Source organism: Panthera tigris, chromosome D3 (genome assembly GCF_018350195.1).
Source record: "Panthera tigris isolate Pti1 chromosome D3, P.tigris_Pti1_mat1.1, whole genome shotgun sequence".
Taxonomy (NCBI): domain Eukaryota; kingdom Metazoa; phylum Chordata; class Mammalia; order Carnivora; family Felidae; genus Panthera; species Panthera tigris.
Genome location: NC_056671.1, coordinates 31,882,485 through 31,908,897, shown reverse-complemented (window position 1 = coordinate 31,908,897; position 26,413 = coordinate 31,882,485). Strand labels below are relative to the sequence as shown.

General features: G+C 37.1%; 1 protein-coding gene across 3 annotated transcripts in view; it reads left to right on the top strand.

Annotated features, from left to right (window-relative positions):
• SEH1L (SEH1 like nucleoporin) overlaps positions 1 to 25,836 on the top strand; it is a 33,194-nt gene extending 7,358 nt beyond the window's left edge. Inside the window, exons 3-9 of one of the 3 annotated variants that reach the window (XM_007085887.2) lie at positions 296 to 442; positions 7,333 to 7,544; positions 15,352 to 15,450; positions 19,833 to 19,973; positions 20,702 to 20,859; positions 22,178 to 22,328; positions 25,046 to 25,836. In XM_007085887.2, the coding sequence (XP_007085949.1) occupies positions 296 to 442; positions 7,333 to 7,544; positions 15,352 to 15,450; positions 19,833 to 19,973; positions 20,702 to 20,859; positions 22,178 to 22,328; positions 25,046 to 25,241 (1,104 nt within the window). In that variant the 3' untranslated portion in view covers positions 25,242 to 25,836. Of the gene's footprint in view, positions 1 to 295; positions 443 to 7,332; positions 7,545 to 15,351; positions 15,451 to 19,832; positions 19,974 to 20,701; positions 20,860 to 22,177; positions 22,329 to 23,401; positions 24,960 to 25,045 lie in introns of those variants that run through there. The other 2 variants (XM_007085888.3, XM_042961355.1) reach the window with 2 other exon arrangements.
• Positions 25,837 to 26,413: the final 577 nt, after the last annotated feature.

The window sequence follows — 26,413 nt, the reverse complement described above, 5'->3', positions numbered from 1 at the left end:
TAAGGCTAAACTCTGAAGCAGGTCTCTGTTAGTACTGGAAGAGGTCAACTTTATCCAGCTGGATTTTTCTTTATTAGTAAAATGTTAGAAGGACTTGACTCCAGAAGGGCCATAATCCTAAGTAGAGAATATCTTCTAAAAGTTAAAAATTTTCAGAACTCAATTTTTTATTTAAATGTAAAATTGAATAGCATTCTGCTCTTATTGAAGACATCTGTGTTGTTTCCTCAAGTAAAACTTTGTGTGAAATATGAGTAAAGTCAATTTTTGTTTTTTTTTTTAAATAATTCCTCAGACACATAGTGGATCTGTGTGGCGTGTGACATGGGCCCATCCTGAATTTGGACAGGTTTTGGCTTCTTGTTCTTTTGACCGAACAGCTGCTGTGTGGGAAGAAATAGTAGGAGAATCAAATGATAAACTGCGAGGACAGAGTCATTGGGTGAGACATTTGTTGGTTTTGGGGGTTTTGGGGAGGAGGGTGCATGATCTCCAAGGAATATCAGTCTTTCCAAGAACACTTCAGGCACTTGATAAGATGTTATCACTCTTCTCTGTGTTTACCAGTTCTATTTTTCCTCTTCCATGTTTTTCTTCTACTTGTTTATTTAATTTTGTCTTGGGCCTGAAGTGGTACTCAGGAACACTCATGGCATTGTTTAATGATAACTTTCATGATAAATCTGCAGTATTTGCATTGTCCTAGAGTGAGTGCACTCTAAAAATCCATTAAAATATTGTTTTTTCTCCTTTGTGGTTACCTTTGCTTTCTTATAAAATATGCTCTTTATCTGGTTCTGCTATTCTCTGCTCTTCCCTGATTGGATGTTTGATTTTAAGAGTCTCATGCTCTACCGACTGAGCTAGCCGGGCATGGATGTTTGATTTTAAATAAGAGTATAATGTGTGTACTAGTCAAGTTCCATGTCTGTAAAGTGAGGGAATTGAAGTAGATTACCTTTAAGACCCATTCCAATGTTTTTTCTTTTTTTCTTTATTTCTTTAATAGATAATTAGGCACAAGGTATAAATGAATGTATACAGTGACAATTTCCTCCCCTTTAGTGACACAGTTGGCTCCCTAGAGTCAACCACTATCATGCTTTTTGTGTATTTTTCTGGATATATTCTCTGCCTTTATAAGGACATAAATAACAGTGTTTCCTTCTCTGTTTACCAGTCCTATCCACCTTCCTCTCAACATTAATGCTTGCATGTTATCAATACTACTCTTTTTTTCTGCTGCGTATTATAAATTGTGGTAGGGTATACGTAACATAATATTTATCGTGGTAACTTAAGTGTACAATTCAGTGGCATTAATTGCATTCACAGTGCTGCGTACACATCACCTATATCTGTATATAAACTTAATTTTTCCCAACATAAGTCAGTACCATTGAATAGTACCTCCTCTTTCCATTCCCCAACCCCTGGTAACCTCTGTTCTACTTTCTGTCTCTAGGAATTTGACTGCTCTAGGTACCTCATATAAATGGAATCATAGAATATTTGTCCTTCTGTATCTGGCTTGATTCACTAAGCAGAAGGTCCATCCATATTGTTGCAAAGGTCAATTTCATTCCTGTTATGGCTGAATAACATTCCATTGTGTGTATATGACACATTTGGTGTATCCATTTATCTGTAGATTGATAGTTGGGTTGTTCCTACCTCTTAGCTATTGTAAAAAATGCTGTAACCAAACTCAAGGGATTTGCCACTTGGGGTGCATCAAATTCAACACAACCCAAGAAAGTGTTGAAAGCAAAAACCTGTTTATTATTTGTTACAAGGAGACAAAGAGAAAGCTCCCAAAGCACTGTCTCCTTGTGGAGTTAGGAAGGTTTTATCCAGTGTATTGGGGACAGGGGCAGGGAGCTTGCATAAACACTTGAGTTGCACATGCCTGGGATGTCAACATGCTAGTGTGTACATCAGTGTTCAAAAAATGGTGGAAAACTCCGCCCATAGGAGATCTTAATATAAGGAGCTAAAAGTAGCTTCAGGATAACTTGGGGGCTTCTCTGCTTGTCCTCAGGTCTAGTCCAGCTCACACTGGATCACGTAAGGGGCTATCAGTATCAGGTAAGACACCTAGTTGGGTGTCTCCTTGGTTAGAACTGTTGGTTCCCCAAAACAAAATATATTCCCTGCTTTTGTCCCTTTCTCTCTTCCCTTCTGCTGATAGCTTTCAGCCTTCTTACTTGATTAACTTCTTGTTGCATCCTAGCTAGCATTGCTACTATGAAATTTGTTATGTAGATATTTGTCTGAAGTCTTGCCTTTAATATTTTTGAGTATGTGCCTAGGAGTAGAATTGCTGGCTCATGTGGTAGTTCTGTGTTTTAACTTTTGGAAACTGCTAAATTATTTTCAGAATGACTGTACCATTTTTCACTCCTACCAACAATGCAGGAGTGTTCCAGTTTTTCCACATCCTTGCCAATGTTTGCTATCTTTTTTATTTTTCCATTATAGCTATCCTAGTGGGTGTGAAATGGCATCTCCTTTTTTTTTTTTTTTAAATTTTATTTAATTCCAAGTTAGTTAAGATGTAGTCGAATAATGGTTTCAGGAGTAGAATTTAGTAATTCATCACTTACATGTAGCACCCACTGCTCATCCCCAAAAGTGCTCTCCTTAATTCCCATCACCCATTTAGCCCATCCCCCCATCCACCTCTCCTCCAGCAGCCCTCAGTTTGTTCTATGTATTTAAGAGTCTCTTACATTTGCTTTCTCTGTTTTTATCTTATTTTTCTTCCCTTTCCCTATGTTCATCTGTTTTGTTTATTAAATTCCATTTTTTTTTGCATTTCCCTAATGGTTAATGATGTTGAACACATTTTTATGTGTTAATTGGTTATTTGTATATCTTCTTGCAATGTCTTGATTTATAAGAAATTTATTTTTCATGTATATTTGGTTTTTCTAACTCAGTTCCTGAGTTACAACTCCCAGAACCCTTGGAATTTCCTAAGTGTACAGAGTGATAAAGGTATCTTTTATTATGTTAATGAGGTGACTTTGGGAAAGTGCCTAAGGTTGGGGTCTGGTTGCCAGTGAAGCCAACCTTGTGATTAGAGGGCTAGAACTTTCTGTGTCACCCTCAGCCTCTGGGGAGGTAAGAGAGGCTGGAAGTTGAATCGCTTGCCATTGGCTAATGTGTTAATCAGTCATGTCCTTGTAATGAATGAAATCTCCATAAAAACCCCAGAGAACATGGTTCAGAGAGTTTTGGGGTTGGTGAACTTGTGGAAATGTGGGGAGAGTGGTTAGCCTGGAGAGGGCATAGAAGCTTCTTACCCTTTCCCCATACCTTGCTCTATGCATCTCTCCCATCAGGCCGTTCCTGAGTTCTATCCTTTGATAATAAATTGGTAATCTATTAAGGGAAATGTCTGAGGTTTGAGAGCTGCTTTAGGTGTCCGAAGTGGGGGCAGTCTTGCACGATTGAACTCTTAATCTATGGAATCTGATGCTGTTTCTGGGTAGATGGAGTCAGAATTGAGTTGAATTCTTGGACAGCTTTACTGCTGAGAATTGTGTGTGTGTGTTGGGGGGGGTTCTCCCCCAACCCCCGAACTGGAATTGTTACCAGAATTCTTTACTTCTTTAGGGAAATGTCTTTTCAAGTCCTTTGACCATTTAAAACAATTTTTTTTTTTTTCTGTTGAGTGGTAGTTCTTTATATTCTGGATATTAATCCCTTTTCAGATATATGATTTGCAAATATTTTCTCCCATTCTGTGAGTTGCCTTCTCTCTCTTGACAGTCACCTTTGATGTACAAAATGAAGTCCAGTTAATTTTTTTCTTTTGTTTGCTGTGTTTTTGTTTCTTGTGTCATATTCAAGAAATCATTGTCAAGTCCAATGCCATAAAGACTTTCCCCAAAGTTTTATATTAAGAGAATTATAATTTTTAGCTCTTACATTTAGTTCTTTTGTTCATTTTTACTTAAGTTTTGTATATGGTGTAAGGTAAGGGTACAACTTCATTCATTCTCTCTGCCCCCCCACCCCGCCCTTCTTTTTTAAAGTAATCTATACCCCCAACGTGGGGCTCAAACTCATGACCCTGAGATCAAGAGTCACATGCTATACCAACTGAGCTTTCCAGGCTCCCCCAACTTCATTCTTTTATATGTTAATATCCAGTTTTCCCAGTATCTTTTATTGGAATGACTGCCCCATTGCCCTTTGTAGTGGCCTCTTTTAGACAACAGGCTTACGCAATGGATCGTAAAAAGCAAGGCAGAAGGGCCCACAGTAACCCCCTGGGTGAATATAAACAGGCCCATTAGGCAGCCTACCTCAAAGTGTTCATAGGCCCTAACTAACCAATGGGCCACTTACAACCAGGCACAGTTACCAAAAAAGGGAAAGTTCCATATGTCCCCATACCTCCTTTACCTTCCTCCTTTAAATGCAGCCCCCACCTGCTGCCTCATAGCAGACAGCCTGTGCTTTGCTCTCCTCTCCCTAACTCCCTTGTGTTCTATTCGATAAACTTCTATCTCCTTTGTTCTGCCTCAGGTGAATCCTTTCACTGCCCTTGCCTCCAGCTTCCACCCTTTAGGGTTGCCCCACATTTAGGGGCCCCCATCTGATCAGGAGAGACACCACACCCTTTCCCATTTGAGTGGTCTTGGCATCCTCATTGAAACTCAATTGACCATATATAGAGGGTTTATTTCTGGACTCTATTCTGTCCCATTGCTGTATGGGTTTCCTTAATGGCAATACCATAGTCTTCTAGTTACTCTAGATTTGTAGCTTGCATGCTATAAATTTTTTGAAAAAATTTATTTATTTAAGTAATTTCTATACCCAATGTGGCGCTTGAACTCATGACCCCAAGATTAAGAGTCACACACTCTACCAACTGAGCCAGCCAGGTGCCCCTACAGTTTTTTTTTTTTCATTAAAAAAAATTTTTTTTAATGTTTTATTTATTTTTGAGAGAGAGAGAGACAGAGCATGAGCAGGGAAGGGCAGAAAGAGAGAGAGACACAGAATCTGAAGCAGGCTCCAGGCACTGAGCTGTAAGCACAGAGCCCCATGTGGGGCTCTAAACCCATAAACTCTGAGATCATGACCTGAACCGAAGTCAGACACAAAACTGACTGAGACACTCAGGTGTCCTGTTTTAAAATTTGTTTTGAAGTTTATTTTGAGAGACAGAGAGTGGGAGTGAGGGAGGGGGAGAGAGAGTGAGAGAGAGAATCCCAAGCAGGATCCTCACTGTCAGCATGTAGCCGGATGTAGGGCTCGAACTCATGAACCGTGAGATCATGACTTGAGCTGAGAGTCTGATGCTTAACTGACTGAGCCACCCAGGCGCCCCGCCCCTACAATTTTTTTTTTAATGTTAGGAGGGGCTGGTCTTATGTTTGGCCTAGGCCCTCCCTAAGGCAAACAACTGTTTAAGGGGAGGAGAGAAGAGAAATTTATACTAGGGATTTTTCTAGCAGTCAGTCTGAGATGGGTCAGTATCTGTGGTGGGTTGGCTTGAGGAGTAAGTAGTAGCATAGGGTTTTTACTTGAACTTAGTTAAAGATATAGGTTTCCCCTGTTATATGAAAGTAGAGCATTCTTAAGAGAACTTTTCTAAGCTGAAATGGCATAAAGTGGAGAAGCAGTTACCGCTAACTTACATGGAAAAAATTTTGAGCATTCCCAGAACCAAAAAATAACTTCTCTTAGGCTTTTCTGATACCTTAGGATACACTTTGCTAATGGATGCATAACATAAATTGAGATAAAGCACAGATGCTCAAAGACAGTTCAAAGCTATGTCAGTTTGATGGTGAGATACTGTGTAGTTCCCAAGGAAGGAGCTGGTGGTGGTGCTATTGTTGAAGCTGAGGGTGCTTCAAGTAGTGGCTTGCAAAACAGATGTTGAAAGCTGTTTTCACTTTTTGCAAAAGCAAAAATGCTCTTCAGATTTCTTTTGGTTAGCGAGAAAAGGTACTAATTAGGTCTTTTGCAAAAGCAAAGTGGCATAACACAAACCTTTGAAGAGCAGGGGATATCTGTATACTCATTTGTATTTAGTTAAACAAATTGTAATACAAGTGTAAATTGTATTTAGTCATTGATCATTCACTATTTCAGCGGTTGTATTGGTATTGGTTATTCAGTGGTGTTTGTATACAAGAGTTTGCAAAGATACAATCTTTGGGGTTTATGTGATATTCTTTTAATATTGAGACTCCTTAAAATGTATTTTAGTAACCATAGACACTAAAGTGCTGATTTCTCCATTTTGTTGATATTGTCTGTCAGAAATCTAGATGTTAGAAAGTAGCTTGTACATACCATATTGGAATTCTGTAATTATCACAATGCCAGCTTTGTACCATTCCCTTGGTCTCTAATAAATGCCTTCTTTTAAAAGTGGATAGTGGTGATCCACACAGGGCTAACTGGCATTTATGCTTGAAAGATGGAAGTTGCAGGTCTTCCATCTTACTGTTAAAAAATCTTAATTCATTTAATTTACTGCTTGCAGCATACTTGGTGAGACAAAGCTACCTATGTGAAAATTTGAACATTTTCTGGTTCAGTGACTGGTCTGCTTAAGGGAGAGTACCTACTTTTAATAAAGTTAGACTTTCTAAGGTCAACTTTTTTCTACCTTAAAGGGAATAATTAAATTTTTTTTTATACATTAAAAAAATTTTGTTTTAATTTTTTTTTTTAATGTTTATTTTTGAGAGACGGAGAGAGAGGGTGTGAGTGGGGAAGGGGCAGAGAGAGAGGGAGACACAGCATCCAAGGCAGACTCCAGGCCCTGGGCTGTTAAGACAAAGCCCAGGGTAGGTCTTGAACCCATGAACCGTGAGATCATGACCTGAGCTGAAGTCAGACGCTTACTGACTGAGTCACCTAGGCATCCCCCCCCCCCAATTTTTTTTAACGTTTATTTATTTTTGAGAGAGAGAGAGAGAGAGAGACAGAGCGTGAATGGGGGAGGGGCAGAAAGAGAGGGAAACACAGAATTTGAAGCAGGCTCCAGGCTTTGAGTTGTCACCACAGAGTCTGATGCGGGGCTCAGACTCACGAACTGTGAAATCATGACCTGAGTTGAAGTTGGATACTTAACTGGCTGAGCCACACAGGCACCCTGGCAATAATTAATTATAGGTCACTCTTACTGCTGGCTGTGTATGTGGTATTTTGCTGTGGAGGAAATTGAGGCCTAAGTGATTTTTAAATAACTTTTTCAAGGGTTACATACCTAGTAAAGTAGTGTGATTTCAGAGTCTATGTTCTTTCCACTGTACGATCCTTTATTTTGTATATAAATAATTTTTTTTTTTTCAGGTTAAGAGGACAACTCTAGTGGATAGCAGAACATCCGTTACCGATGTGAAATTTGCTCCTAAGCATATGGGTCTTATGTTAGCAACCTGTTCGGCAGATGGTATAGTAAGAATATATGAGGCACCAGATGTTATGAATCTCAGCCAGTGGTCTCTGCAGCATGAGATTTCATGTAAGCTAAGCTGTAGTTGTATTTCTTGGAACCCTTCAAGGTAAGCTTACACAGAAAACCTGATAATGTAATCCTAGTAAAACAAATTTCATAATTTTTAAACTAAGCATTTGATGGCTTAATTTCCTTAAAATGTTTTTCTTAAGTAGTTATGTTTATTGTTAAAAAAAAAATTGTGTAGAATAAAAATTCTCCCTAATCTACCCTGCACCCTTCATGTCTCTTGTCCCCTATTTTTATTCCACATAAGAAGCCAACCATTGTAAATATTTTGGTGTGTACCTTCTGGCTTTTCCCATGTAAATACACAGAAATATTTAATGTGTGTATAAACATACAAATATATGCCAGTATGCACATATCATGTAAAGGTAGATCCAAAACACACAGATACATATAGACATACATTCTGGTTACTTGAAATTTGCCTTTTTCATTTACAAATACATTGTGTCTGTTTTCCCATGTATTAGTGTAATTAATCCTACCTTATTTATTTATTAATTTTTTAAATGTTTATTCACTTTTTATTTTTGAGAGAGTGAGCTAGAGAAAGACAGAGCATGAATGGGGTAGGAGCAGAGAGAGAGGGAGACATGGAATCAGAAGCACACTCCAGGCTCTGAGCTGTCAGCACAGAGCCTGATGTAGGGCTCGAACTCGTGAATTGTGAGATCATGACCTGAGCCAAAATCTGACACTAACAGACTGAGTCGCCCAGGCACCCCAGTCCTACCTTATTTTTTTAATTGCTGTATAGAGCATGACTCTGACTAGATCATAGTTGGTTTTAATTAAACTATTTTTAAAAATTAAAAGAAAAACGAATCACTTGGTAAAGAAAAAATTTCAAATAATACAGAGGAGTATAAAATGAAAGGTAAAAAGTTCCTCTACCCTCTAAAAATGCTAATAGTTCTGATTTTATTTATTTATTTATTTATTAAGTAGGCCCCATGCTCAGCGTAGGGCTTGAACTCCCAACTCTGAGGTCAAGAGTCGGATGCCCTACTGACTGAGCTACGTGCCCCTAATAGTTCTTATTTTAGATTTTAATTCTGATAGTTGCTATTATATTTTTTTTAATTTAAAAATTTTTTAAAGGATTTTGTTTTTAAGTAATCTCTACACTCAACATGAGGCTCAAACCCCCAATCCTGAGATCAAGAGCTGCTTGCTCAATCAACTGAGCCAGCCAGGTGCCCCAGTTGCTATTATATTTTTAAATGATTTACTTATGCCTTTGATTCTGCTATGTTAGCTTTATACAGTATTTATAGTCACTGTATGAAAGATCAATTTATCATTTAGCACATTTATAAAGCTTTCCACTTCTCAAGGTATGACTAGAGAGAGATCTTTTTTTTTTTTTTTTTTAATGTTTTATTTTTGAGAGAGAGAGACAGAGTGTGAGCGGGAATGGGGCAGAGAGAGAGGGAGATACAGAATCTGAAGCAGGCTCCAGGCTCTGAGCTGTCAGCAGAGAGCCCTACTCGGGTCTTGAATTCATGAGCTGTGAGATCACGACCTGAGCTGAAGTTGGATGCTTAACTGACTGAGCCATCCAGGTGCCCCTGATAACCTTTTTGTTCTTTTAAGATTTTATTTTTCTACAGCTAGTGTGGGGCTCAAACTTAACAACCCTGAGACCAAGAGTCACATGTTCCACAGACTGAGCCAGCCGGGTGCCCCGATAGAGATCTTATTTGTGGAAATGTTGATGGTTTTTTAATTATGTTTGTAATTATCATAATTTCCAATGATATATATCCATTTTTCTACTGAGCGATTTATCAATTTTTAGATTGTATATGGACTCACATTTTTTTAAAAAGGAAATTAGCTTATTTTGTTTCTACCTCCCATTCACCTTTCTATTTTGTTACGTTGCTTATAAAACTGGTAAAATGTACATTTATATTTACATTCTGTAAAAATTTAATACATATACAAATATTTAAAAATAATTTTTTTTTAATGTTTATTTATTTTTGAGAGAGAGCGTGAGCAAGGGCGGGTGGGGGGGCATGGGGTGCAGAGACAGAGGGAGAGAACACAGAAGTGGGCTCCAGGCTCTATGCTGTTGGCACAGAGCCCTACTCAGGGCTTGAACTCACGAACTGTTGAGATCATGACCTGAGCTGAAGTCGGACGCTTAACTGACAGAGCCACCCAGGCACCCCAACATAAGTATTTGTCTTTCACCACAAGTTGATTCTAAAAGTTAAGTAACAGCCAAATTTACATTATTAGACTGTAAATATTCGTTATAGATGCAAATCTAATCTTTTTCTTGAAAATTATTGTTCATGCAGAATATCTGGTGTTAACTTTTGTTTTGTTTTTTTTTTTCTGATTTTACTTTTTATTTTTAAAAATTTACATCCAAATTAGCATATAGTGCAACAGTGATCTCAGGAGTAGATTCCTTAAGTGCCCCTTACCCATTTAGCCCATCCCCCCTTCCACAAACCCTCCGGTAACCCTCAGTTTGTTCTCCATATTTATGAGTCTTTCCTGTTTTGTCCCCCTCCCTGTTTTTATATTATTTTTGTTTCCCTTTCCTTATGTTCATCTGTTTTGTCTCTTAAAGTCCTCATATGAGTGAAGTCATATGATTTTTGTCTTTCTCTAATTTCACTTAGCATAATACCCTCCAGTTCCATCCACGTAGTTGCAAATGGTAAGATTTCATTTGTTTTGATTGCCGAGTAATACTCCATTGTATATATATCCCACATCTTCTTTATCCATTCATCCATCGATGGACATTTAGGCTCTTTCCATACTTTGGCTATTGTTGATAGTGCTGCTATAAACATGGGGGTGCATATGTCCCTTCGAAACAGCTCCCCTGTGTCCTGTGGATAAATGCCTAGTAGTGCAATTGCTGGGTCGTAGGGTAGTTCTATTTTTAGTTTTTTGAGGAACCTCCATACTGTTTTCCAGAGTGGCTGCAGCAGCTTGTGGTGTTAACTTCTGATGGATGCTCTGTTTTCTTTCTTGAGTCTTCTGGGTTATACTTGGCTGTCACAATTTTCATATCACATGTTGTCTTTAGATTTTTTTTTTTTTTATTTTGGTGACTGATACACCTCTTAAAGTATATTTTTTTTCATACGGATGGATGGCAAACTTCTTTGAATTCTGACATACCAGAAAACGTCTTAATTTTACCCCATGGTTAATTGTAGTTTGGCTAGTTTTAGAGTTCTAAGTTCAAAATGTAAGAATTTCGAAGATAGTGTCCTTGAGAATCTTTTTAATTTAAGTGTTAATGAGAAGTCTGAGGTCAGTCTAATGCTGGTTCTTTTGTAGGTAGCCTGTTCTTTCTGGAAGTTTTCAGGATTTTAGTCTTAACTACTTTGAGCTCTGTTGCATGTGTATTCTCCTAGTTTGTGGTTTGTCATTTTGACACTGTGATGACTTTTGATGGTAGGAAGTTCTGAATTTTATTGTATTATTATAAATTTTTGAGGCTTCTTTCTTTTGAGAGAGAGCGTGAATGGGAGAGAGGAGCAGAGGGAGAGAAAGAGAATCTTAATCAGGCTCTGCGCACAGCATGTAGCCTGATGTAGTGCTTTGTCTCAATGACCATGAGATCATGACTTGAGCCGGCATCAGGAGTTGAACATTTAACTGACTGAGCCACCCAGAAGCCCCTAGAGAGTTCTGAGTTTTAATGTAACCACGTGTATCAGTCTTTCCTTTATTGTTCTAGTGCTTTTTGTGTTTTACTTGAGGGATTTGTCACCACCTTAAGGTTTTCAAGTGTATTCTGAATGGATTTTGGTTTTGCTTTTCACATTTAGGCCATTATACCTCCTGGAATTGCATTGTGTGATTTGAGGTAGCAGAATTCTAAAATGTATCCAGGATGTTTCTAGGTATTTTTTTACAGTTTTTATTAGGCAAATTTTCATATCTACCAAAAATGATAATACAATGGGCAGACCCTTCACGTATTCATCACCCAGCTGCAATAACTCAAAGCTAGTCTTTTTTTCATCTGTATATGACTTCCCACTGTCCCTCTTCTCCCAATAAAAAACTGGATTATTTTGAAGTAAACCCAGACATATACTATTAGGTGTTGGTCTTTTTTGATTCATCCTGCTTGCCATTTAGTGCTGCCTTTCAAAATGAAGATTCTTGTCGAATTGGAAATTTCTTATGATTTTTAAAAAATTTCCTACGATTCTTTGATAATTTTCTTATGTTGTCTCTGTTCTGCCTTTACGGAACTCATCTTTGAATATTCTTGGATTTACTCTCCCATTTCTTTAAAATGGTTTGGAGATTTACTACTCTGTCATCAAGATCTCCTGCTAGTTCTCTGGGTATCCAGTCAGTTTTTGTTACATGGATATGATATTTCTTTGAGGGTTGTAATTAAAATTTGTGTTTCTTTCTTGAATTACAGTAGGTCTCCTTATTTGCAATAGTTATGTTCTGTAAAGCTCAGTGAACACTGAATGAACCGAACCGTTGCTCCTGTAACCAGAGCACTGTTGCATGTGTATTCTCCTAGTTTGTGGTTTGTCATTTTGACACTGTGATGACTTTTGACGGTAGGAAGTTCTGAATTTTATTTCATTATAAATAATAATAAATTTAGGGTTCTCAAATGGAACAGGTTCAGCCACTGGCTGCTAGTAAATCCAGAGGCAGAGAAATGAGTGGTGATGGAACAACAGAGTAATTTATATTAGTGAGGCCCACACCGGGAAGACAGTGGACTAGTGTCACAAAGGCTGTCTCCAAAATGCTGAAAATACTTCAGGTTTATATAAAGACAATATGGGATAAAGGTCATTGGGTATGTTTAGCTGTTCAGTAAAGGTCAGGTTAGTCACTGTGTTGATGTCATTCACTTTGGTCTTGCTGTAGCAGGGCAGCTGTTACTGCCTGAGGGGATAGTTTTGGTTCTCATTATACGATGCTTTTCAGGCTGGGTCTTTTGCCTGAGTTAAGAGATAAGTTGGAAAAAAAAAAAATTAGAAAGTACAGACTGAGGTCCAAATGGAGGCAGTTAAGGGGACAAGTGTGTCTTTCACTCCTTTGAGAGATCTAGGATTGGTTTCCCATGAGCCTTTGATCACATTTTTGTCAAGTGATAAATACTTAACCTTGTTTTATGAGTGTTTGTGTTCAAAGATCCCTTTTTAAGCATATGTTGCTGGTTTGTTAACATTGAAGTCCGCCAACAGCATTAAAACTCAGGCCTTGGGGCGCCTGGGTGGCTTGGTCGGTTAAGCGTCCGACTTCGGCTCAGGTCATGATCTCGCGGCCCGTGAGTTCGAGCCCCGCATCGGGCTCTGTGCTGACTGCTCAGAGCCTGGAGCCTGTTTCAGATTCTGTGTCTCCCTCTCTCTCTCTGCCCCTCCCCTGTTCATGTTCTGTCTCTCTCTGTCTCAAAAATAAATAAACGTTAAAAAAAAAACTCAGGCCTTAACAAAGCTTATCTAACACAGTATTTTCTCCATGAGGCACATTGTATAGTCTTCTTGCTAAGCATAGAAACTAGACTGCACTTCAGTACTACCCTTGGGGGCCATTTTAAGTAGTGAAATCACCAACACAAAGCACAAAAATATGAAAAGCATGGTGGTGAATAGAAGGCAACACTTGTTTTCAGCATGAGAGCTGAAATAAGGAGGCAGAACCTTATCTTGTTCTGTCTCAGTATGGACTGCGTGGGTCAAATGACTCAAATTTTTTGCAGAGCTGCTCTAGGCATGTTTATGGGTGACCACGAAAGTCCCAAATATTGAATTTGGGGGGGGGTTACAAACAAATATTAGTAAGTAGGCCAGTTTATAAATAAAGAACCTGCAAATAATGAGAATCAGCTATATCTACTTTCTCAAAGATCCATTTGTATATCTTTGTCTTTATTTTCATGCTTTTTGTTTTCCTTGTGTGTTAGTCTTTGCTTATCTATTTGTAGTTATGAACAAGAGACTATTATGCCTAGTAGAGAAAACAGGTATTGGTATTTTTCTTCTGCTAGGTGCTCTGTTTTCTTAGTAGGTCACTCTCTTACCTAGGGGTTGGCTGAGTTTCATCTTAGGTGGAGTGTGTTGGCAGGATTTCCTTGTAGGGAGTATAGGCCAAGGGAACTGAGGAAAACAGGCTGGGGTACCCCAAATACCAAAGTCAGGAGGGCTTGACTTTTGGGATGGAGCACCTTAATGTGTTTTGTTCCTTCTGTTCCTCTCCCTGCCAGTTTTGGAGTGCTGTTTTATTTCAGGGTCTCTTTCCTGTTAAGTTTTGATCATCTCACTTATCCTTCCTCAGACTCTCTTTAGCTAGAGCCCAGTTGGCTGCCAGCTAAGGGGTCTTCTGATTGCAGTTCTTTAAATGAATCATTTCATGATTGTCCCCTTACTCATTCCTGTTCTTTGCATGTATTGAGGAGGCTGGAGTTTGTGGAATTTCTTCCTTACTGATACTGATAGAGCTCTTTTCTTGTCCCCCTTGCATGTCTTCTTTCTTTCTGCTTCCTGTCTTCCTGGAATTCCTTTAAATTTCTTGATTTCTGATGGCACATTGATATCTAGGACTATTATGATGGTGTTATTCTTTCATCATTTCCATGGAATCTTAGGAGGGAGGGGAAGGAGATGTAGGTGATCAATCTACTTTTTTTTTAATTGCCACATTCTGTTTTCACCTTTATGAAGTTGGCAGATGACAGTGTCAAGGTCAGATGTTAAACAAGGGGTAATGTTCACAGAGATATTACTTAATTTGGGTGAGGGAGGCAAAGGAAATCAATATTGAGGTAATTAGGTATAGAAATGAAGAAAATAATGTAACCTGGAGTTTATTTCACTAGAGTTCATTATCTTATTACTTCTCTTGCCTTTTTAAATTTTTTTTTTTTTTTTAACATTTTTATTTATTTTTGAGACAGAGAGAGACAGAGCATGAACGGAGGGAGGGCCAGAGAGAGAGGGAGACACAGAATCGGAAGCAGGCTCCAGGCTCTGAGCTGTCAGCACAGAGCCTGATGCGGGGCTCGAACCCACGGACCGTGAGATCGTGACCCGAGCGAAGTCGGACGCTCAACCGACTGAGCCACCCAGGCGCCCCTCTCTTGCCTTTTTAAACATGAATCTAGAGAAGAGAATGACATGTGGGTAGCATGCTTTCTTGAGGTGTGGTCTTTTTCTACTTTTTCTCCTTTTATCAGGATTTCTTTCTTTCTTTCTTTCTTTCTTTCTTTCTTTCTTTCTTTCTTTCTTTATTTATTTATTTATTTATTTATTTATTTATTTTTAAGTTTATTTATTTTGAGAGAAAGGGCCCGTGCGGGGCTCTATCCCACAAACCTTGAGGTCATGACTTGAGCCTACTGAGCCATCTAGGAGTCCCCAGGGTTTCTTCTTTTTGTACAAAGCACTTAAAATCTTTTTGTCATGAATTGGTCACTGTAGGGTTGCTTTTTATTCCATAGTGAATGACCAAATCTTTCAGGAAGAAAAATTCTAAGACCTCTTGGCTGTCGCCTTTTTAAAAAAAATTTTTTGTTTGTTTTTTTGGCTTTTTTTTTTTTTTTTTTTTTTATCTACTGAATGCTTGAAACCTTTTCTTTTGGGAAAAGAGCTACTTTTTCTGTCAGCAAGAGGGGCAAGAGGATGGTATTATCTGTCCCCACCTTGAGCATTCTCAAGGACACACCCTCCCAAGGTGTGACTGTGTCAGATACATGGTGGGGATCTAGTCACAGTAGTGGCATGCTTACATGTGGGTTGTAGAGCTACTTGATGCCAGGTTTTTCTAATTCTTTGAATTAGATGTATATTAACTTATGTAAAATAGTTTTTACTCTTCATTTCTAGCTCTCGTGCTCATTCCCCCATGATAGCTGTAGGAAGTGATGACAGTAGTCCAAATGCAATGGCCAAGGTTCAGATTTTTGAATATAATGAAAACACCAGGTTAGTACTATTTGGTCTTAATTATTGTTCTTAATTGCACTTTGATTTTTTAAAATGTTATTTCTTTATTCACTGAATTATGCATCATTCATTACATATTTACTAATTTCATACGCTATGCCAAGTTCTGTGCCAGGCTACCATAATATAAAATTGAATGGTATAGAGGAAAAGGTGACTGATTTCATAATATGTACTATCTTGCAGAGAAACAAAAAGAGTAAAAAATGGTGATGAATTTTATCAACTGGGAGAATCAGGATGTTAAGGGCTTACTACACCTTGGGAGAGGGGGCCAGGAAGGTTCACTCCAGACAAAACTTACAGGATGAGTGAAAAGTAAAGTGTTAAAGAGGGGAAAACATTCCAAATGGAGAAAACTACATGTGATAAGGTACATGAACAAGAGAAAACCAGTATATTTTTATTGTAGTTGAAATGTAATAGGCAAAAGGGAGTGTGTGAGAAATATGCAAGGCTTATATCTGCACGACCTAGTGTTTTGTGTTTAGATTTTATGGGTGATATGAAGCCATTGAAAGAGTTTTAAGTTGGGGAATAATAGGGTTGGATGGTAGTTAAACTCTTCCATAGGTGTGAAAAGTATTTTAGAGGGCAACATGAGTGGATTCAGTGATTGGGTGCTGTTATAACAGTCTAGGTGGGAGATTATAGTGGCTTTGGCATAGAGTAGTGACAAATGGGGATGGAGAGAAGTGGACAGTGAGAATAATTTAAGAAATGGTATCAATAGAATCTGATGACTAGATTTAGAAGGTGAAGAAAGGGGGATCTGTTGAGATGATTTTCAAGGTTCTGGCTTAATAATTCAATGGGTGGTATGTAATTTCTTAAAATAAGGACATCTGGAAACAGGACACATTTGGGTAGAGTATAGCAGCATGTGAAGTAAAGTCTATTTTGGGTCATGTTGAGATACCTGCAGTACTTCTGAGAGCTGTAAGCTGTGTGTCAGAGGTGTTCTCAGATCTTGTAGGAGAAAAGAGCACCCATCAGTTGATCAGGTAGGCTTCACATGTGCTAGGTAACAAGCACATGGGTCTAAGAGTCAGATACTGGGTAGGGCCAGAAGTGGAAGAGAAGAAAGAACTACAGTTGTCCCCCTTATCCATAGGGGATACATTCTAAGACCCCTAGTAGCTGCCTAAAATCTCTAATAGTACCAAATTCTGTGTCATCTGTGTTTTTTTTCTATACATACATACTTACGATAAAGTTTATAAGTTAGAGTATTAGATTAACAATAGCTAATGATAAAATAGAAGAATTATAACAATACACTGTAATAAAAGTTATGTGATTGCAGCCTCTCTCTTAAAATATCTTTTTGTGCTGTATTCACTTCCTGTGACCATGAGAGACGATAAAATGTGTATGTGATGAGATGAGATAAAATGCCTATGTGAGTGATGTAGGCATGCTGACCTTCTGACGGTAAATCAGGGGCATCATCTTCTGGATGTAAATTTGATTGTGGGTAACAAACCGTGGAAAGCGAGACTGTGGCTAGTAGGGGGACCAGTATATTTTAATTCCTGTGGGCTCTGCATTTCAGAATGTTACTAGGAGTTTTGAGGGGTTCTTACTCCAGCCCTCTACTTCCCAGATTCTTGATTTCTTCAGAGAGACTGTTTACAACAGTGCTGTCCAGTAGAACTTGCTGCACTGATGCAAATGCCCCGTACTTGTGCTAGCTAATGCAGTGGCCACCAGCCACATGCCACTATTGAAGCTTGAATGTGGCTACTATAGCTGAAGAACTGCATTTGTTCATTTTTATTAATTTAAATTAAAATAGGCACATGTGGCTAGTGACTGGAGTATTGGCCAGCACAGTTCTAGAATATAGGAACCTTCCTTTAGAACTTTTTGAGGCTTTATAGCCTTGTAAGCTATTAAAGCTATGAACCACATCACTAGCACTTGTTAAAGAGGCTTTATGAAGAGTTAATACTGTTAAAGTGATTTCTTTCAACCTTAGCTGAACAGAATGAATTTGGAGGCATAAATCTAAAACTTTGAATGTGGGACCATTTCTAAAACGTAGGAGAATGAAACTACTTCATAAATAATATTTGAGTAAAGGGATAAATAACTTGCAAGTTAATTCTGAAAGAATATACAGGGCAGATAGAAAGTACCTAAAACTTAAAAGAATTCAGTGATAAAGATAATCCAAAGTTGTGTATAAGTCTCTTAGCAGAATAAATCTAGATTAGGGGCTGGATTCCCTGTATTTGCCCTGTAACAAGGAGCCTGGCAGTGGAACAGTTCCGGGGTTAAGTGGCTCACTTGGTGCAGTGATGACATCAGAGTTTTTGGTATTTTCCTTAGTCATCCTTAGTGTGTTGGTGACAGCTCCCTCTTAGGATCACAAGAGCATTTCCAGGTTTCACATGCAGATACAAAGAAGGGCATTGGCTTTTATGTATCTTTTTGTATGAGGGAGAGAAGAAAAAGTTTTCTCGAAGTACCTTAGCAAGCTTTTTCATTGGGTCCCACTGACCAGAATTGGGTCGCTCACTGTGCTTTAGCTGCAAGGGAGTAGACAGCAAGTGCCAGGCATTTTCTGCATCTAGAATGGCCAGGAAGTGGCATTGGGAAGGTAACTGTGTCTGTGTGTGAGTGTATGTGGGATTGATTTAGGAAGTTACCAGACCTTTTAAGATCAGCCATTTTGGGGATGGTCCTTGTCTGTTTCTTTGAAGTAAGAGTTGTTCAAAGGTTGTTATACAGATTGAACATGTTATGTAGAGGCTATGTGATAGTGGAGTATGTAGCATCCAATTATGAATACCTAACTGAGCTTTCTATAAGTGATAGTAGTAGTAATAGTAATAGTAGTAACAAATAGAAAACATTTGTCGAATTTACCAGTATTGGATATATTTATTTCTATTGGTGAATGAAAATATTAAGACAGACCTAGTCTAGATAATAGTACAAGTGCCTATATTTATACAGGTTATATGGAATTTTCACATACATTATAAAATTTGAATTCTAACAATCACCTTATGAGGAGGGTAGGTAGCTTTTATATTATCACCATTTTACGAATGAAGAAACAGATCAACAAAGTAAAATGACTTGTCTAGGATCAGACAGTAGAAGCAGCAAGGGTGTGGATTAGATTACTCAGGATGATCATGTAGGGGAAGACGAGGTCAAGGAGCCTTGAGGCATGTGCTAGCTTGGAGACATTTGGGGAAAATGTTGGCATGAAAAGAAGGCCAAGCATAGATTTGTTGGGAACACCAGTATATTAGAGGAGGGTAGTGAAAAGGTAAGAGAGGTACCTCTCTCTAACTCCCTCTGTTACATACAGGGTTCTGTGCTTCATTTCTGTCCCTGATATTGAACTTACAATGGAGAAAAACAATAGAAAATTCTTATCTGTTGTCTCCTTCATTATCTTCTCCGTTTGCACATGTAGAAATAGAATTGTAAGGATGAAACAGATTTCAGTATAGTGCCCTTTATTACCATTAGAAGAACTCAGTTCCTCCTGTTATCAAATTCATTTTCCAATTTATACTCAAATACTTAGGAAATTCAATTACCCTTTTCTTGAAAATAGATATTAATGGCTAATAAATCAGCATCTCATTTTTTTTTTTAAGTTTATTTATTTTGAGAGAGAGAGAACGTGGGCAAGCAGGGGAGGGGCAGAGAGAGAGGAGAAATAATCCTAAGCAGGCTCCTCATTATCAGTGCAGAGCCCAATGTGGGGCTCAGTCTCACGAACTGCGAGATCATGACCTGAGCTGAGATTAAGAGTCAGCAACTTAACTGACTGAGCCACCCAGGTGCCCCAGCATCTCATTCTAATTAAAGTTTTGTTAAACTGTTCTAAGCTAAACTTACAAAATCAAAGAACAAAACCTGGGGGCTTTATATTAATTTTCCAGGGCTGCCATAACAAATCACTACAAACAAAACAATTTATTCTCACAGTTCTGGAGGCCAGAAATCTAAAGTCAAGGTGTGGTCAGCACCATGCTGCTTCCACAATTCTTCCTTGTTTCTTAAGGCTTCTAGTGGCTTCAGGAGGTCCTTGGTGTCTGGCTGCATAATTCCAATCTCTCCCTGTTTTCACATGGCTTTCTTCTCTGTATCTCCTTTTCTGTCTTTTATAAGGATGGTCCAGGATGATCTTGTCCTGAGATCCTTAGTTGTATACACAAAGACCCTTTTTCTAAATTAGGTCACATTCAGTTTCTGGGGGTTAGGCCTTGGTCATACTATATATATAATACTGCAGAGGTAAACACTGTTTCATTGTGAACAATGTAAAAAACATGTGGATTTTTAAAAATTTTAATTTCTGAAAATTTTAACATAAATTGTTTTTTTATTAGGAAATATGCAAAAGCTGAAACCCTCATGACAGTCACAGATCCTGTCCATGATATTGCCTTTGCTCCAAACTTGGGAAGGTCTTTCCACATTCTAGCCATAGCAACCAAAGATGTGAGAATTTTTACATTAAAGCCTGTGAGGTGAGGTTTTGAAGCAATTACTGATTTAAAAATGGTCTTAACTCATGATTATTTTCATTTGTGGAAGAGAATGAAGAGGCAACTGTGATCTGAAGAATGGATTCTTTAATGAACATTTTATCTATAAATATATGAGTTTTGGGGATAGGGAATTGAATAAAGATAGGAGATTTATATTTTCTTAATTGCATTTTATTTAGGCTACTACGATGAATTGGATCCTCTGAATATAATTGGTACTGTGTAAATGTTTGAACAAATGCGAGGTGTCAGGTAACTTAGGGACAATTAAATTAGCTCAGAAATTCTTGTGAATAATGTATTCAGGCTTTAATTTTGGAATTGTGAATTTCAGTTCCTTTTTTTCTTCCTTCTCCCCTTCTATTCTTCCCTTCCTACTGCTTTCCTTTTAAAATTAATTGTTATGTATTTTATTCCTCAACTGTGTTTGGGTGAATAAAGCCTCTTTTGTTGTTCCTTTCTTCCATGAAATAATCACTGAATAATTTTTATGTGGTAGGATCATGCCAGGTGCTGGAGAAGCAAATGAAAGTGACATGGCCCAGCTCTCAATGAGTTAAGGTGGGGGAGTATGGGAGGGAACGTGGTAGTTTTAGATATGAACATAATTATAAAATAATATGGTAAGTGTATGTATTTTTTTTATTTAGAACCATGTGTGTAAAATCTTTTCTCAGCATTTCTCAGGAAAATCTTTTTATTAATAGGAAAGAACTTACCTCCTCTGGTGGACCAACAAAATTTGAAATCCATATAGTGGCTCAGTTTGATAATCATAATTCCCAGGTCTGGCGAGTGAGTTGGAATATAACAGGAACAGTGTTAGCATCTTCAGGAGATGATGGCTGTGTAAGATTATGGAAAGGTAAGGTTTTAATGAAAGGATTGTTGCTCTATGTTGCTACTTAAGAATTTTCATTTAGAAATGTAAACTCGGAAATATTTTGGAAAAAATGATCTTTCTACAGTTATTTTCAAATTAATGTCTTATATTTGTGTTATTTTGAACCTCTATCAGTTTACCTAGTTCATGGCAGTTAATGACACTTGAATTGTGTTTTAAGTTTCCATGTGGATCTCCTTTTAAAACTAAAAGTAATTGTAACAGAATATGCAGTATCTCCAAAAGGTACCGTTTGCTATGTGTGTAACTTGTGTGACTGCTCTACAAACACAGGATAGAGGTATAGACATCTCTTATTAAATAATTGCTCTAGCTAACCAGCCCTTAATAGGAGAAAATCCAGTATCATCTCCACCTCTTCTCTGCAACTCTCGAAAGTTGAAGAATCTTCTGGCCACTGATTCTGAAAGTTTCTTGTAAATGGCATGCTGAGTGAGAATTCGGTCTAGTAACTCGATGCTAGCTGTGGTTGCTGTAGCATGGTCTACATTTTTCCATGGACGTTTATCTACTGGGTGGTGGTGTCCTTGGTCCTTGTCCCACTCTAGTCAGTGGCATCCCATATAACCTATAGCTTAGCTCATGTACCCTGAGTAGTTACTGTTTCTCAAAATGCAATTTGGCTGAGTCTCCCATGGTCAGTTTTAGGCTGTGGCAGAACCGGCCCAGACCTCCCTTTTCCTCAGTATCATTTGCTGTCAAGGGCTTTGCTTCTCTTTCTTGCCCCTGGTCTTTAGTCAGGACCATCCAGCTTCACTCCAGCAGGCTCCCTAACTTGGGTTTCCTGGGCTAAGGGTCTCCAGTGACCTATTTTGTATTAGAAGAATTAGGCCATGTTGGGTTAGCTACTCAAACCCCAAAGGGGTCCGTCTCTGAGGACATTAAGTACCCACATGACTGACACTTGCATAACCAAGAAGACAGCTCCATAACCCTACATATACAAGTAATCGAAATTCATTATCATGAAATGAAAAATTTATTTTGATATTAAAGTTAATGTGGTAGCTTAGAGAATTGTCTCTGTTAATATTTGTCTTGTAAGGAAAGGAAATGGTAGAAACTTTGTTTTTTAAATTAGTAATTTTTCTAAAACTTTAAAAAATAATTGGTAAAATTGAGATACGTATTTCATTTAAAAGATGTCTTTAACATTTATCTTGAGAGATATGTAGTCCTCTTTTGTTTTTTTCATTGTAGTTTAAGAATTTGAACACAGATTTGTGTCCTTGAACAAAGCTATTAGCCATGTTAATGTATTTGACCATTTTCCTTTCAGCTAATTATATGGACAATTGGAAGTGTACTGGTATTTTGAAAGGTAATGGGAGCCCTGTCACTGGGAATTCTCAGCAGGGAAACTCAAATCCTTCCCTAGGTTCAAATATCCCAAATCTTCAAAATTCATTAAATGGATCTTCTTCTGGCAGGTAGGCTGTTTTTGTGGGAAAACTAGAAATTATCTCCTTTTTAAAATCATTCTGATAGCCAGACTAAAGGTGTGTAATTTCATGGATTTTCAAGATTGAATAAAGAAATTCATACACAATTATAATACTAGAAAAAATTCACTTTGTTAGCTCTGTATTTAGCTTACATAGTCATAATATTTATTAGGTAGATTGTTAAGCCATTAAACAAACTAAATTATATTCTGAAATTTAGTGGTCCGTCAGAAATGTTTATAACTTAAAGATTTTACTTTGCTTCTCAAGTAAGATGAAGAGCAAATCTGGGATAATGCTGAGGATTTTAGTCCTAGATGAGCATTAGTATGTTAGTGGTAGTAGTGTAGCCTTTGAATTAGGTCAAGCTGAAATTTTCAATAAAATACATTAAGCCTTTGTAGATGAGAGTGAGTTAAATGTGTTTTGTGGGTGTTGGGTGTGTGTGTGGGTGTGTTTAAACCTTTAATGGAGATTATAAGAGAAAATGGTAAATTGTGATTTCTTGATTTTTAGAATTTTTAATATATTTTAGATTCTTGTTTATCTTGACAAACAATGTGATCTGAAGAGTCATCCTTTGTTTTCATATTCAGATTTCAAATATGTGAATTTTTAAGATCAGCTTATTTTAATATGCCTTTGTGAATAATTTGGAATACGATTCAGGAAACTTCAAAGCATGGTCCTTATTAACAAACTGTCCTGTGGTTATTCTGTTGTCATCTTAGAATTCTATTTAAAATTTCTTCAACTATTTTTATAATGTTAAATTTTTATTTAAAAAGTCCTGTTCGATTTTGAGATTTAAGTATTTGCATGTAAACAATTTCAGGTTACCACAGAAGAGATCAGATTATAAAAATGATTTCATGAAACAAAGGATACTACTGTTAATTTAAAAAAAAAAATCTGATTTTTGGTTGCTGCCTGTACTGTGTATATTCTTTTGTAAAGAGCTTTGAAGTTTTGATCTGTATTCTTATTGTGCCAATAACCGTGTGTGTTAGATCTGTGATGCATTTTCCCTTCTCCATTTGTATTATGTCCTTTAACAGAAAGCACAGCTGAGTACCAGCTAACTGGAGTAACTTTGCTGTTTTGCTGCTTGTTGCATGCACACAGGAATGGAAAGCGAGCTCCTTTTCCCCTTCCCCAGCGCCGTTTGACCTCTCCCAAGATACACCAGCAGCCTGCTTACTACTAAACGCAATCCAAAAGGCCTTTAAAAATACCGTGTATATCATTTTTTTTTGTACTAGCCAGTTTATTGACACTATTTGAAACTTTTGAAATATAAATGGAGAGGCTTTTTGTTGAGACATTGTCACCAAAACAATTTTTTGAAATGTTCCCGAAACTAACATGGGTTTAAAATTAAAAGGATTGTTACTATCCTTGTAAGTAGTTGGGAGGAGGGAAAATACCACTTTATTCCATTTGGAGAATATAGGCTTATTTCTTTTGTTTTCTAAAACAGCGAAAATGATGAATTTTTATAATTTTAATTTGAAGATTGAATAAATATTTTTCATAAAGATTGTTTTGAGTGCTAATCTGTTTATTACCTTTTGTAGAATTGGCTTATACGTGATATTATTTAATACAACTCTGTCATTTCTTTGTAATATTTAAAAAATATTAGTAAAGGAGTGAGAGAAGTAGTAGTGAAATGAAAGTAATTTGACTGTACAGTTTGTGGCCAAATTAAACATATGGTATTGCTTCATTTATAATATGGTAGTAAAATGAAAACATCTTTGTAAGTTTTCAATTCATATTCACTAAAGAGCTAAATGTTTCTAATATGTGCTTGTATATTTTTTATGGTGTAATTCCATGGCTTAAGTTTTCCTTCAAGTCAAAATTTGGAAACATACTATAAGAGGAGCAGTTAAAAATTTGCTGAAATTGTGCATGCACATTAACCTCCACATTCCAAGCCTCAGGATTTTAATTTAGTTGGCTGCTTCATTTAGTTCATATTCTTTAGAACTTTGACCTTGATGACAAAGCTCTAAGTCTTTGTTTGCTAATGTGCTTAAGTATTACGGGTAAGTTATAAAATGGCAAAAGAATAACAATAGGACATATTCTTTGAGCTCTTTTACTTATCAAAATTTTGTACTATTTAAAGTTTTTGCAGAAAAGCAGCTAAGTGTTTTCAAAGATTGTATTTCTTCAGAAGTATATTGCAATAGCTGGCCATACTTTGTGAAAGTATATTTGGATTGGTTCTCAGTGTCCTGTATGCACTACAAAACATGTGCCTGCTGCTACTACAAACGAAGCATTGCTTAAAATAAAAAGCTTATTAGATTTGTAAATTTCCAGGATCGCATCAAATATGTTTCTGAAAGATTAGAAAATGTTTTAAATTATAAAATGTCTTTTTTTGTAACATTCATACTGATAATTTTTTTTAACATTTTAAGTTTAACAGATTGTATTTCTTTCTTTCAAGTTTCTATACTTGCTTAAGCAAGCTTGATTTGAGTAAGGGTCTTGATTTTTGCGATTATGTTCTGTTAGTTTTGGCATGAATATACTAAAGCTTTTTTTTTCCAGCATGTGTTTTCTCCTCTTTGGTTCTCTTTGTATTTACTACTTTTCTCTTTTTCTTCTGTTTTTTTTTCTTTTTTTTTTTTTTTCTGTTGTTTTTGTTTTGTTTTGGTGTTTTGTTCCTGTCTTCATTGTTTCAGGTATTTCTTTCCCCCTCTGGATTCCCCACGGGCTGGATCGAGATGGTCCAGTTATGCCCAGCTCCTTCCTCCTCCTCCTCCTCCTCTGGTAGAGCACTCTTGCGATGCTGACACTGCCAACCTCCAGTATCCTCACCCTCGCAGACGATCTCTCTCTCGGCCTCTTAATCCCTTACCTGAGAATGAAGGGGTTTAAAACACTGATTTAACACTTAAAGGCCTTATTCAAGTGCTTGTAAATGCTTTCATTCCTGGCTGCTTTTTGTTTTTCTTCATTTTCTTTCAGAAGATTTTTCTAAGTTAGGGTCCGTCTTGCATGTATTACAACCAGAACACAGTGTTTGGAACCTAAATGTGCTTGTGCTTCTGCATCAAAGGAACATTTGCCTCACTGGTTGATAACCTTTGATGAAATGCGATAAGTACAAGTAACGTGAACTATGAGATTTACAGTAGCTGATTTCACTTTCAAAGTGCCTATTCGTTTTATCTTGAACTGTTATGGTGTTAATTTTCTTATGGTTTGTCATTCTGGTTAATGTGAAAGCATATCATAGAGTTTACTTTGCCTTTGAGACATATTAAGAAATGTTTTAAAATTTACAGTCTAATGTTGGATCTGACTAGTTTGTAAAATAAATCATTCCTGTGTATAAAGCAGCAAAACATAATAATGGACTCTGGTTTTTTTTTTTTTGAAAGGAAATTGCCTTTTACTACTTGGAATTACTGTTTAAAGCTTTTGTAATTATTCTCCAAGTAGATTATTTAATAAAATATATTTTAAAAGATATGAATCTGTTGCCTTATGAAAACAGAATGAACAGCTGGCCCTTGAACAACATGGGTTTGAACTGCACTCATCCACTTATACATAGATTTTTTTCAGTAAATGCAGCATGGTACTATAAATGTAGTTTCTCTTCCTTATGATTTTCTTAATAGCATTTTTTTTCTCTAGCTTACTTTACATGTATAACATACAAAATAGGTGGTAATTGACTGCTTATGTTACTGGTAAAGCTTCTAGTCAACAGTAGGCTATTAAGTAGTCCAAGGTTAGAGTCAGATTTTTGACTGTGGGCACATTGGCACCATCTAACCCCTGAGTTGTTTAAGGGTCAACTATATTCTATTTGTTAGACGGTAAAGCTTATATCTCCTTATACAATGTTGAAAAAAAAATCCAAACAATCAAAAAATTGGAGGTAAGCATGACATTTATTTAAAAAGGTAGGACGTTAGTATGTAGACTAACACCTACAACTGACGGATGTTGACTTCCAATCTAATTGCACATTATTTTATTTTTTTTATTATTTTTTTTCAATATATGAAATTTATTGTCAAATTGGTTTCCATACAACA